General features: G+C 47.2%; 1 protein-coding gene across 1 annotated transcript in view; it reads right to left on the minus strand.

Moving 5' to 3' along the window:
* The window catches only part of Zfat (zinc finger and AT-hook domain containing), a 166,065-nt gene that overhangs the window by 56,794 nt on the left and 94,584 nt on the right, over positions 1-14,687 (minus strand). The window contains exon 11 of the mRNA XM_042700017.1: positions 225-313. Within this exon, the coding sequence (XP_042555951.1) occupies positions 225-313 (89 nt within the window). The remainder of the gene's footprint in view (positions 1-224; positions 314-14,687) is intronic.

The following is a 14,687-nucleotide window of genomic DNA, read 5'->3' on the forward strand; positions in this document are numbered from 1 at the left end:
TCCCCACTGTTCATGGACTTGGTTTCCAAAGTACAGAAAAAAGCTGTGCTTCTGAAAAGAGCACACAAGAGAGAGAGAGAGAGAGAGAGAGAGAAAGAGAGAGAGAGAGCACACCCTGAGACTCCACGCGTACTGGCGACGAGCCTGCAAGTGAAGGCATCATCCACAGGTAACACGTCATTGGCCAGGCCTCCGCCTCTGCCTCTGCCTCCCAGGTGCCCTACCTTGAAGGAAGCGTGCTGCTCCATGTGCCGCAGCAGCTGTGGCTTCTGGGCCGCCGTATAGTCACACACCGTGCACTTGAACTGCTTCCCTGGAAAGAAGCGGAGCACAAGGTAAGCATCACCAGGCTGGCAGCTCCTGAGAGTGAATGAGGTCGGGCATGGAGCCAGAGACACACCGGTGTCCCCTGACAGGCAGGAGACAGGATCCCAGACAGGACCAAGACGGGAGTGCACAGACGCTAGCGGCCTGCTCAGTCTTCAACATGGAGCGGGAAGGAGCCCAGCAGTTCCCTGGAGATGGTCTGGATGAGGTCTCTGGATGCCTGGAGAGGTCTCTGGGCCTCAGGAGTGACAACACTGGAGAAGAATCCTAAAGAGAGAGTGAGGGTGTGGCTGGCTGACAGAGAGAAGGGCATCAGGAAGCGGTCTCCATGGTGAGGGAGCTCAGCAGATGCACCACGGCACGAGCAGGACAGCGAACCGCTGAATCTTCCTTCCCCACTCCAGGATCCCAGAATGTGACGTCTGCCAGAAGCCAGGGCAGAACGTGAAAGGCTCCACAAGGAACTCAGATGTGATCCTGAGTGTCAGCAGAATGGTCTTCTGCAAGGAGCAAGATATGTTTGGTAGAACTCGTAATGCTGGTGGGACCGTGTGCAGCACTTTTAAGGAATGCTAGAAAGAAAACTACAGAAAAAAATATGAAACACTGCTCACTTGGAAGATGAATGTCCTAATGATATTCACATAGTCAGTGTAGGGAGAACAGGATACATGTGCACAGATATGCAGAGCACACTACACTCTTCATTCCTGATTAGTGTGAATAAAAGCTCCATTTTCACTAACGAAAGCATGTGCAACCAAAGAGAAGTGCGACGTGTGCTCCACAGCAGTAAGTGTCTCTCCTTGCGGCTTCTAACACGGTCCTGCACTGCGGCTCCCCAGGGGCGCTGGCTCCTCTGCTCTGCCCTCATGCCTCCCCTCTCAGATCAGCTGCAGCCTCTGTTCTGTGACACACTTCCAAATCCAGACAAAACTGGCGAATGGCACCAAGTAGCCACAAAACACATATGCACCACTGTAATCAATGTACTCGTGAGACCGAGCCAGTGGAAGGTACCATTCCCAACTTTACTGCATGACCCTGCTGCAGGTAACTCTGCTGACTGCTCAAACCCTGGAAAACATCAGCACTGGACTCAGGACAACTCTGCCTCTGGGCCTTTGACTATTGGCTCTGGTTATCCTGACGGCAGCTGTTCTGTCAACCACCTTCATCCAACGATGTTCTGCTGTGCTCTAGCTCCCATGCCTGCTCTTCTCATTTGCCAAGCATGCTTGCACACAACTGTCCTCTACAGGGTTCTGCAAACACCGAGTGCTAAATCTGCACCTCCCCCTTGAATCTCTTCCCTGAACCTGAGACTTGATTATGTGACTATCTGCTGGACTGGCCACTGAATTGCTTAACTGTTCCAAGCTGGACCTGTTATCTCCCTCACCAATGGGCTCCATTACCAACTCTCCTAAGTTTATCACCCATCTTATTTCCCCAACTCCCATAGCCTCCTTCTGCATTATTATACACATGTACCTTTCACTCACCTCATGCTCTCAGCACCTGATTCCAGCTCCCATTTCCCATGTCTGTATATTTCTCTAACTTCTCTGCACTGGGTCTAAATACTTCTGTATAATATAGAAATCTAGTATTTAGACCCATTTCTTTCTGAGACAACTGCAAAAGCCTCTAAGCTGAGATTTTTGTTTTTGCCTTCATGAGATTTCCCATCCATCCACTTATCCACCCATCTATCCACTTACCCACCACTTACCCATCCATCCACCCACCATTCAACCATCCATGCATACTTCTTTCCCACACAAATGAAGTTCCAAGAGCTAAGCATGGATGTCCCTCTAGACAAAGAACTTACCTTCTTTGACTTTTGAGGGCTCCTCTGTACGTGGGCTCCATCGCCTCACACTTGCAAGATACCTTTACTGATTCCTTTGCTTTCATTATGACTGTATACACTTATACACTACCTGTCTGCATCTGATCTTCTCAATTCAACTCAAAACTCAGATGGAACAACTCTCTCCCAGCCCACAGAGCAGGGCTGTCACCAGCTACCCAGGGACAGGAACCATGACATGACTTGCTTGCTCATGGTTGCAACATCATCACTGAGTACATCACACACTAACACATGCCATGCATTTTCTTAAGCTCAAATAGCAAGGGGGACAAAAACACAAAAAGTCTCTATATGTTACAGAAATAATACTCTCTTGATAAGAGCAGCAAAATACCCAAATGGCAGAAAAATATTACTACTATAACTGTGTCAATCTCTTCAGGTAGAATGAACAGAGAATTCCAGATTTGACTTAATTCTTCAATTCCAAAGTACAAGGAATTTTTTACTTGACAGGCACACAGTCATCATTAGAGAGCCAATTAAAATATTTTCTTAAACACCACATTATGTTTTTCTCAGGCCTAAGGCCATATACGTCTACCCATCATCAGAGTAATCTGAGCTATGCATCTCAGCTGACACGTGCCTCACATGAATACAACATCTCTGTGTCAGGGGAAGGGGGGGGGGGGAGGCCTTAGGAAAATGGAACTTGGGTTCTTTATCCCCCAAACTGGGACAAGGGAGGAAAACAAATTCTCTGCTGTGATAATTTGTCACTCATTATCCAACAGTTGGATCAAAGAGTAAAAGATTAAATACTAAAGAGATATCTGGAAATGAACAAATGGGACTGCCTCACTTAGGAGCAGGGGGCGGTCTTGCATGGATGTGCTACTCTCAGGGCTGTGCTCAACAGGGGAAGAATGCAGCGCCTACCACAGAGCCCCAGGAATAAACACCACACGTGTTTTCAGCACCCACTGACAGCTCCAATCAAAAAGGCCTGGGAGGATCTTTTGCTACCCAATTCAAATCACAGAATGCAGATTCAGGAGCAATCACAAAGGAGCAATGCTCTCAGGCTATCAGGTAGAGGGTCACAGGTAGAGGACAAGGCCGCCCAGTATGTGCTCAGGTTACACTGACCTCACAGGGCTGGAAGACAAACCTTAAACAGCTGTGTGTAAACATGAATCACACAGCACCTCATGAAAAGAAAAATAATTGCAAAGGAAAGAAAGGCTGGTTTTGAAAAAACCATTCCCTTTTACCACAACACACCAGGCTAGTTCTGCCTACTGAACTGTCAGGCACCATGGCTAGGCCAGGTCCCGATATGTCCTATCCCAGCATGCAACCAGACCTGGATACAGTGGCAGCACCCAGGTACACACAAGGAGCGAGAATCACAGACCTGAGTCACAGACCGACCACGAAGCAAGTGGCAGAGCCCAGATTCAGACCTTGGTCTGTCCCACCCCAAAACTCCCATTAGCCACGTTCAAATTCTGTTCTAATGAAGCCAGCCCAAAACAAAAAGGATAAAAACAGAGCTGGGGAAATACTTGTAAAATTATGATACAGTGTGGCTACAGTAGTGGAGAGTTTGTAGAAACGCCGGCTCTCCTGCCCCTCAAGGTCTCTTGGCCTCATCTCTATCCAGAACAAACACAAACCTGACAGTGGAGGCAGGGTCCTCAGGGCGTGGCGTTCTGTCCTCTCCGAGCTCAAGGTCAACTTTCTCTGCACAGCTTAGATGCGGGCGCCCACCCCACCCCCACGCCTCGGTGCCCTGAGCCCCAGGGCTCTGCTGGCTCAGCTCAAGTCTTCATGAGAATGTCACCTACTCACTAAATCCTTCTACAACTGTGCTATTTAAAAGACAGCCCCCCTCCTTTACTGATTTGCTTCTAGTACTCCGGAGCTTAGACTATTTTTATATTGAAACTTAACATTTCAGAATCGTATTTTCATGTTCATAGTCCAATTTTTAATATCTGAGATGTTTCCATAGTTCCACTGTAAACATAGTGTATTTTACAAACATCGCCTGTCTTGCTCACTCAAAGTTTAGCCTCATGACACCGACTTTGTTTTCTGCTTGCTGTTATCAGTGTTGTCTACCACTTTAGCTAAACTGTCTGAAGCCCAACGCAGTTCCCTGGTCCATCCCTACTGGACTGTCTGGTGCCTCACAGGCTGTGGACACTATGAGGCTAGCACTGTCCACTTTTCCGCCTATGTATTAAGAAGTGAGGGCTTCTGGGAATAAGGGTAGCTGGAATTTAGGCGAGCACCCCGAGCAACAAGAATGAGTAAAAAACAGCAGGACCCCAGAAAGCAGAGGGCAAAGAAGAGCATGACTAAGCAATTAGCCCAAGAGGGAGCAAACCTAGATTTAATCCACAGAAAGAAGTTCCAAGGACAGCAAACACACTGAGAGCACTATGAGCCGATGTCATAGACGCTTTGTGAACAGGAGCTTTTTGATCTATGTACTACCTGTTGGCTTTGTGAGTTAACAAATAAATACAAATTGTGCTATAGAAGGTATCTATTACTAAGCAATGAAGCAGTAAGAGACTCTTCCATGTCTCTGGAATATTTTTTTGAAAAGTAGACTGAGAGCCAACACAAAAGTACAGCCATCAAAACATGGTGGTCATCATACTCCTGGAACTATATGAGAAAGAAGAACTCAAAAGAAGGAAAGAATTTTATGGAAGAGAAGTCCCCTGATACCTAAGCCATAATGATGGAAGGAATAAATAAAATAATGGATTGTCAAAAAAAAAAAAGGGAATGAATCACCCCCTTCCCATCAACCTCAGCATTACATGAGGAGGGGGAGTGAATCACCCCCTTCCCATCACACCCCAGCATCACATGAGCAATAATTATGATTAATTCCCAGGTACCCACCATGATCTTTACACCGTCATCATAGCGATATAATCACCCCATGAATGCACATGAGAAACCGTTTAAGAGTCATTCACACGTGAGGTGACAGAACTGAGGGCACCCTCATAAGATGGGGCTGGGTTTTGTGGCTGTGAGGTAACGTTGCGTTTCAGACCACTGGCACCACAGTTAATAGACTGAGACAGCTCACTATCTACTGCACAAGGACCACAAGATCTGGTCCCAAAGAACCATGACATGGTTCCCATGGTTCCTAAGGTTAAAGGTACCTGCCCAGCCTGCACTGGCTGCACCCTGGCTTGCAGGACTGTGTCAGGCCAGACTTCTTGTCCCTTTTCTTCATAAGGAAGAGAAAGACAGGGGCTTCAAATATGAGTCTTAGGGCTAGCTGGTTCTTGTCTTCTGAAACAGGACTGAATCTTTGTAAGTCATTTTGAGTCAAGTTTTGCTCGTGAGGAGAAGAAAATCTTCAGTCATTTGCCTTTTCCTGGGGATGCTCTGTATTGCAAAAAGTGCTCCTAGCTCCTGCAACCCACATTCTTGAGAGGAAAAGCTCACTGTAGTTACAAAGGCCGGTGACAAGTTAAGAAATCCATAATCTTGGGAATTCTCATTTGACCCAGAGGCCCCAATGCTAAAAGCCAAAATCACAACCATCTAGATGAATCTCACAAATGTAATGTTAAAAATGAGGGTGACCCTGAAGAATACATATTGTTTCCATCAACTTATATCAAGTTCACAGGCAGACAAACCTCAGACATGATGCCGGAAGTCCCCCTACAATGATGCTGCTCAGAACGGCATCACATTCCCTTAAGAGAGGCGAGAGGTGTCATGCAGTACAAAGAATACAGTCTGAGGCCCACATGACAGTGTGCAGATTATGCGGCCTCTGCTGCAGGAGGAGAGAGAAAAGGCCCACTCAGCAGATGCACTGTGGTGCTCAGTCGGCGTCCTCTGAGTGCCAGGCTGCCTGCAGGATCCACTGCAGTGACCACGGCTCCTGCCGCAGATGCAGCATTTCACTACCAGCTCTATTTCCCTCAGAAATGTGTGTCCCCGTCAAAGTCCTCACAGATCCTGCTCATCTTTCCAGGGGGTGGCATCTTTACAGAATTAAGTACCCTTTTAAAAGGAATCTGTTTCTTGGTCTAAAGGGAGCTCCTGGCCTCATCCCAGGGATAAAGAGCTGACCGCCACAGCTGGCCTCTGACCTTCTGAGCCCGGCCTGAGCCTGGCAGCAGGATGCTGGCTGAATTCAAGTGTTTCCAGATAGTCACAGAAAGCTGAGTCTGTGTTGAAAAGGTCCTGACCTCCCACCTACTCTGTGCTCCAGCCTTCCTTGGGGAGCTAAGACGCCTGGGCTGGGAGGACGGAGTGGGGAGGGATCTGGAAGTAGGGAAGAGGAAGAAGAAAGGCACAGCAAACCTGCGGCTGCCCTGGCCACGGCTGCCTGCTGTGGAAGGGAAGGGGAGTTGGCTGAGCACAAAGGGACCGAAGTGCCCTGGGCCTCGTCCCTGTGGGCTGGGCCCCAGGCCCAGTTTCCACTCTCACCTGCAGGACCTACGAGGTTCCCACCTTGTGGACAATCCTTGCCATGCAGGGCACTGGCTCTTTCCCTTATTTCCTACCACCCCCTAGCAGGCTTGATGATTCCATCCCTGCAGCAGTTACTTTAAATAGAGCTCCACAGAGAACTCAAGAGGAATTCAATACAGAAGAATCTCAGCCATCACCTTTGGCTTCTGGCATTTGGATTCCATCAGATGAGAGGGAGATGATGATGGAAAATTCCTCTAGATTTAAGGCAGCTTGTTTTGAAATGTCTGCTAACTTAAGAATCACTGCCAAATCAAACTGTGTGCGTCCCTCCAACTTGAAGGGGCCTGAACACACTCAGAGGAGAAATTTCCATAAATCTAAACTGTTATTTAGTAAAAATATTTATAGGCACAACAGTGAGCATGCCGCCTGATGACTGTTTATCTGGGCTTACTGGGAAAGGTGATATTTTGCATAAGTAAATTTTCAGCAGTTTTTGGAAAACTGATTTTATACCTTTTTTTCTAGCCTTTTTCAATAGTGATACCCTGAATATTTTCTACTGTATTGTGCCATCCTACTGACACAAGAAGAAAAAGGATCTTCCCTTGATGGTGTGGATTAACTACTGCAAATATCCATCCTCACAATGTGTAGCTAAGAGCTGTTGAGAATACAAGAACCCCAGCCTCTAGGGAAGCAGTTCCTGGACCCTCACATGTAGTGTGAACCCACCACCCCAAGTTGCCCCCATCAGCCACAAAAATACCCGAGTCTCAATCCTTGAATCCTACACATGCTACTTTAGATAGAGAACAGAAGATTCTGTAGATATGATATGATCAAGCTTGTAAGGCTCTTGCTCTGGAAGATGGTCATGGATTATGCATCCATGTGGACCCAGTGAAATCACAAGAGGAAGGCAAGGGGATCAGAGAATGCCACTGATGAAGCAGAGTCAGAAGAATTGAAGGAGGTGGAGCTGCTGGCTCTCTGGGAGAAAGAAGAGGCTCATAAGCCAAAGGATGCCGACAGACCTAGGGTACAGAAGCCCCCAAGTCTCCAGAAGAAATGCAGCCCGACTGACAGCCAGGTTGTAGACTGCTGTCCTCCATAACTGTGACATAATAAGCTTGTGTTGTTCTAAGCCAGTAGATTGATGGTAATTTGTTACTAAAGTCACTAGAAACAAACACTTCTCTGTGTCAAGTGGGGATGATGAAGCACTTGCTCCAGGCTTTGCAGGCAGGAAGTGTCCCGTCCAGGGCTGCTCTCCCTAGTCCTCAAGTTACCTGCCCAGCCTGGCACAGAGGCTGCCTCTGTGCGGAGAGCATCCCGTAGGAGGCCTCACAGGCACACTGCAGCAAGCATTCTGCAAAGCCATTTGCTTCATGGCTCTAGGAACTGGCGCAATGGCAAACCAGAGCCAAAACAGCTGCAGCAATAAAAATACAGTGCAAGAAGTCTCTGTACCTTAAACGCTGAACTTAGCCTCAGGGTTCTCTGTAATTAGTACATCAGTTTTGATACAAGGAGAAATGAATCAGGAGGGGACAGAGAACATCAGATAAAAAACAGAGGCACCAAGCTGGATTAAATTGACAGATACTGCATCTATGAGACCCTTCCACCTAGGAGAGGTTTTTGGTAACTAAGATTTATTTCAAAATTATTTCAGTTCAGGTTGCCTATCCAGTAATCTTACAAGGCTCTGTTTACAGAGACTTTGGTCTTGTGGTTCAGAAAAGCTTCATACAGACCCCGAGTACAGCTCTCATGTGATACTCCTGGGCCTTCAAACCACCATGAAGGCCAGGACAGAAACCGGCCAAGTCCAGCCAGCCCACTCCCACCCCACCCCTTGGCCTTTTCCCTTCTGTGCTGAGAGACCTTGTCGCGACACAGGCTGCTGGCTTGGGTTCCGTGTTCTGTTTTCTCTTAACCATAGGATACATGAGGCTCCTTTACGCTGGAATGACTTTGCTTTTAGAGGATAAAAATGGAAGCTAAATATGAAACAAATAAACCAACAAAACCTTCACAGTCACATCTCCTAGACTATTTCAAGGTGTGGTCACAAAGGAGGGAGGGCAGTCATTTCCTCCACTCAGACCTAAGTCCCACTGACAACTCTCCACTTGTCTAATTATTTACACATTACAAGAGTGCTCGAAAGCTGGCGACTCGCCTTCAAAAACTTCACCAGGAAAGTTTTTCTGAATCTGAGTATAAGCAAGGTTGGACTGGGGGAAAGGGAGGCCCAAAGGAGTTAGCACTGCGCTTCAAAGAGCTCTTTTTCTGATTAGAGAGCCCTGGCCTGATTGCATAACAGAAAAGCACTGCACAAGTCACACCCCCCACCCTGAAGCTAAGGACACACAGCCTCACCGGGAACCGCCACGCCACACCACATGTCTAGACCCACTTCAACGCCAAGCAGGAAGTATGTTACACTGGTTTCCCACTAGTCCTGGCACACTGCTGACACGCACGCAGTGTTTGATGACGCCCTTTACAGACCAGTTCCTTGGTGCATACGCTATCTGCAAAGCCTTGTAAGTGAAACCTTCACCCAAAACAGCCCATCCTTGCTAGGACACAATAATGAGCTCCTTTGGGGAAACAGGAATGCAATAAACATGGATATATCACTTTAAATAGGCCAATAAATCTGAAGAATTAGCTCTGCAAGCAGGTAAAGGGAAGGATAATTACTCAATAGCTTTTAATTTCATTAAAAAATCCCCAAGAAGATTCATTTAATAAAGAGTTCCTCAGCCATATTTTTAAAATATCTAATTCATAGCATTTGATTTAACACAATTATCTCAGATATGAAATGGGAGGAAATAATTGGTACTGTTAAGTACTACTATATCCCAACCATTTTATTTTTAAAAAATGCATTTTTCACTTATTAACTCCTAAAATAAAATTTACTGAGCACCTACTATACACCAGATGCTATTCTAGGGGCTAAGGATACAAAACAAACATAATCTGTGGAAAATGCCTCTTGCTTTCGCCAGTGCTGGTGGCTCACATCTGTCATCCTAGCTACTCAGGAGGCTGAGCTCTGAGGATCACGGTTCAAAGCCAGCCCAGGCAGTTAAGTCCATGAGACTCTTATGTCCAATTAACTACCAGAAAACTGGAAGTGGAGCTGTGGCTTAAAGTGGTAGAGTGCTAGCCTTGAGCACTCAGAACAGTGCCCAGAACTGAGTTCAAGCCCCAAGATACACACACACACACACACACACACACACACACACACACACACACACACACACACACACACACACACACACAGCCTGCTTGCAGAAAGATCATACACAAGGAAATTATGCAGTATTCTGGAAAAAGACAGATATAAGGAGAGCTGGAAGCAACAGGACTGAGTAACCAGTGGGGAGTTCTCCCAGTAGTGGAAACCAAAAGCATGATACGTATATTTTTCATTAATGATCTGAAAGCCATCTTCACTAAAGTGTTGGGGGGAGGCACTGTGAGCCACGGGGCTAGGGTGAATACCTCAGCTGGGCCAGCCTCCCACCCCTGGCAGGAGTGAGAGCTGGAGGACATGCAGAGACAAGGGGAGATGGGCTGAGAGGACTGTGCAGGTCGAGCCACAGTTTGGGACTCAGACATGATCACAGAGCCAAGAAAGGGCTCTGAGCCCAGGCATGTGTGCGTGGCCTCTGTTTGAATGTGAGTACTGACTGCTAGTGGAGAAGAGAACCCAGCGGATGGGAACAGAAGTGAGATGCAACTAGGGGGCTGCCAAGGACAGGCAGCAACCACAATCTCCATCTGTAAAATGGGGTCGAGAGGGCAATTCCTCTCCCAAAGGCAGTAGGCTGGCAATGGCATGAATATCCTGATTGCATCCGTTCTGGGATGCGTGGTTTTCGTACCTTACTGTCTGAAATCAGAACAGGTCTTGAGTATCTGCATGACCTGACACCAAGTCCGGCAGCCCAGGTGGTCCACACCACACAGGTGAGAAGCTGGTCTGAATGCTCACGTCATCATTTCAGTTAAGTTACATGAAGGTTGGGGGGGGGGGGGGGGGAGTTTGAGGAATATTCAGGTCATATTCTTTCTGCTAAGGGGCTGGGATGTATCTTAGTGGAACAATATTTACTTAGCATATGTGGGGCCCTGGGTTGAATCCCCAGCACCACTGACCAACTTTAAACATTTTTAATTGCGCTTTTCAAGTGAATGGCTGCCATGTCCACCAAAATGAAGGGCAAGCAGCAGGGTATCCATGTGACAATGGTGACACACATTCACCCTCAAGGGAGAGCTCTGATCCCATGTTTCTCTGCAAACCAGCAATCTATGGAAGGGGTCTGGCAAGGAGAGCTGAGTGGTAGCAGGACACTAGGCATGTGCAAAAGAATGGCCTCCTGTGGCCTAAATGGTTCAGCCAGAAGCAGAGACACACCCACAGTCCTCAGAAGATGATAGATGTCAATGCAAAGGGGCGTGTCTATAGCCAGATCATGCTGTCCCCACAGGATCAGAGAGGGTCAGCAACAAAGCCAGCAGAGTGGGTGCCACAGCTGTGGAAACAGTGCGGGAGACGGTGCTGGGAAGGGACCAGCAATGACCTCAGACACTGACTGCTTGGCCAGCAACATTTGGAAAAGTTACCCCAAAAGGAAACACATTTTCATTAAAAAACACCAAATTACTTATTTTTATTTTATGTGTAAGTAAGAAAGAGATGACCAAATAAGCCTATGTTAAATTTCTGAAGAAGGAACGGAGGCAGGAGATGGTTGGCCTGGACAGGGAAAGGCTGCCGGGCAGTGCCAGGGAGCGGGTGGAGAAAGCACGTGTGCGGCTCGTGACAGCAGACAGGTGAGACTCACCCAGACCTGTGAGCCTGACTGCGCCAGCTGGGGTGCAGCAGGAGTCAGTAGAGTCTGACGTGCCAAGCATGGCTGGCAGCGAGAGGAGGAGCGACTTGTACATGTTTCCAATAGGTGTGTGTGTGTGTGTGTGTGTGTGTGTGTGTGTGTGTGTGTGAAAATACTGTACAGAAGGGTTGCAATTACATGGGCAAGATAATTTCCACTAGGCTTTTACAAAGCAAAAGCAAAGGAAAGATGGGGGCAGAAACTATGTGGCCCCAAAGCCAAAAGTAGTCATTATGTCAATACACCCTGGATCTAGGAGCCCAGGACTAGGGAAGAAAGCCAGGAGCTTGCGATGAAAACACAAGGTTCAAGGGGTCTTGAAACATCTGTGGGCAGGCGGGCAGTGGGCCGTCGTGGGGACAGAGCTGAGGCTTGGAGAAGACAGGACTGGGAACGGCGGTGTGCAAGCCCCCCACGTTAACGGTGTACAAAAGCCATGCAAGAGGAGAACTCAACTAGGATGTGCACACGGAAAGAAAAGCACCCACAGATTGTGCCCTGAGGCCTTCCAGGTGACTGGGAGAGACAACTGGGAAGGCAGGAGAAAACTCAGCGCCCTGTGGGGTTCTTCTACCTCATAGGGGAGGGAGAGCTCAGAAATCACCCAGAAAGGTGGTGCAGCTGTCCTCATTCAATTGATCAGAAAACCGAGGCTCTGAGAAGTAATCTTCCCACAGTCACCCCACAAGGAAGGGGCCACCAAGACTCAAGACAGGCCTTTCCAGCTCGACCCACGGCTTCTCAACAGAAGCACCCTGAGACCCTGCTGACATGACAAATACACCAGAGGCCAAAGAGTGTCAGGCAGGCTTCACAGCAATGTTTGCTGCTCACTGCAAAGTGCCCTCCGGTGACAGGCAGAGCCCTCCATCAAGGCAACTAAGCAATGAGTACAAGCGCAGGCCTGGAGAGTCCAGAGCTCATTACCTACATCAGCAGAGAGTACTCAAGGCCATCCAGTAGACGGAGGTGGAGATGCTTTTCTTAACTTGACTGGACAGTTTCGAATTTACCCAAAGGAATAATACTTAAATGAGAAAATGCAGAAGTATCCATGGAAAAGAAAACAGAATGAAACAGCATGCATGTGTGCAATAATAAAATTCTAAATATTAAAGCAATACCTTCTGAAACAATGCACTAGAACAAAAATCATTGAGGCAGACCAAACTCTCAGATGAGAGCAGACATCCTGGGAAGCCCAGCACAGCATACTGGATTGAAAGTTCAGACCACTTTCTCCGTTTCTATCAGAGGGAGGAGAGGACAACCGTGTGGAAATGAAGGTTCCTATCACACAGACACACCAAAGGAAGCTTCAAGAAGAGGAAATGCCAGAGACGTCATGAAACCAGAAATAAAACTTCAAAGTAAAGGAATTTCCCCAAGATGAGGAAGGTTTCTTTTATCACAGACACTTCATGGAGGGTAAAAGATAATGGAAAATACAGACATATTTAAAGGAGCAAAGTGATTTCACTTCTGTATATAAAACAGTACCCTAACTGTAACCCCTCTGTACATCACCTTGACAATAAAAAAGAGAGAGAAAAAAAACATACCCTAAGTAAGAAAGATAACTTGGGAGAAGTATTTGTAAAATATGATAACTATTAACATGTAAAGAGTTCTATTAAATCAGTAAGATAAAATGTGATATGCACTGTAGAAGTTAGTAATTAACGTAAGTAAGCTTGTTTCAAAATCTGTTAAACATTTTACTGGGGGGGGGGGGGGTGCTAGGAAGGTGGCTCAGTGGTAGAGTGCTTGCCTAGCATGCATGAAGCCCTGGGTTCAATTCCTCAGTACCACATAAACAGAAAAAGCCAGAAGTGGCACTGTGACTCAAGTGGTAGAGTGCTAGCCTTGAGAAGAAGCATCTCAAGGACAGTGCCAAGGCCCTGAGTTCAAGCCCCAGGACTGGCACACACACAAAAAAATGTTTCTGGGGGTAAAAGTAAATGCTTTTTATAAGATGAAAAGAGAAAACTAAACCCTGTAGGGTGATGAACGCTAGGTGGCTCACGATCAGTGGAACTAGGTTAGGTACCTCGGGCTCAACACTCAGTATACCAGCACCCTTCAAGAAGACAAGTGTCGGCAGGGGAACACACATGACAAGACGCGACGGTCACGAAAGCAGTCACCTCCAGTTCACCCAGGATCAAACCACACCAGCCTCACACCTCCAGGCTAGCAGCCTCCTCATCCTGCGTCCCCTACAGCACTAAGGCTGAAATATTAAAGTCTCATCCTTTCACCGTGCAGCACAACAAAGCTCCCCAGAATGTCAGAAAAATAGAATAAAATGCAGAGACCCAGTACAAATTTCCACTGTTCTGTTAAATATATCATGAGGTTTGGAGGCCATTCCCTTGTCCTAAGGCCGCATTGCTGCTCTGATGGCAGCACAGCCCTGTCTATCAGCACTCCCTGTCCTACTGAAGAACTCAGGACACACTGAGCATGTCATTTGGACACCACACCTCGTACAAGTCTTTCCTTCCACGTGTGACAGCAGTCTTCCAGAGTCTGTCTGTGTGCACAGCCTCCCAGGAGCTCAACCCACATCACAGAGGTAGACCTGAGGCCACAGCACCATCTCTGGTCCCGGTGAATACCCTCCTACCCATGCCCACCACCCAAAGAACACTCCAGACCACCATGTGTCTGGGGACAGCAGTACTTTGCAACTGAGGACGTCTATGAGAAATATGCGATCACGCCAATAAACACAGTTCTAGCTGGAAGACTCAGTGTGGTTTGTGGAGGCACAGATTTCATAAATAACCACATGACTTTAATGGTTCACTCCTTACATATGACTGCTTTACTGTCACTGGATATTTTATTTTCATTATGGATTTTCTTACTTAGATAGCACTAAATTTTAACAGGTATGACTCTGGTTCTTTTTCAGCCTCCAGCAAGCCCTTAAATCCACAATTCTGATGAATCTCAGCCAAGCATCCAGCCTTTCCAGAGTTCATCAGGCTCAACCAAATTCTCACCAGGACCTGACCAGCTCGCACACAAGATGATCCCAGAACATGCGATAGTAACGGGAGGGACAATCATCACAATCCCCTCTAAGTTCTGCAACCAAATACTAATACACACCTTGTCAGATATAA

Source organism: Dipodomys spectabilis, unplaced genomic scaffold, assembly GCF_019054845.1.
Source record: "Dipodomys spectabilis isolate Male_0828 unplaced genomic scaffold, ASM1905484v1 ptg000264l, whole genome shotgun sequence".
Classification (NCBI taxonomy): domain Eukaryota; kingdom Metazoa; phylum Chordata; class Mammalia; order Rodentia; family Heteromyidae; genus Dipodomys; species Dipodomys spectabilis.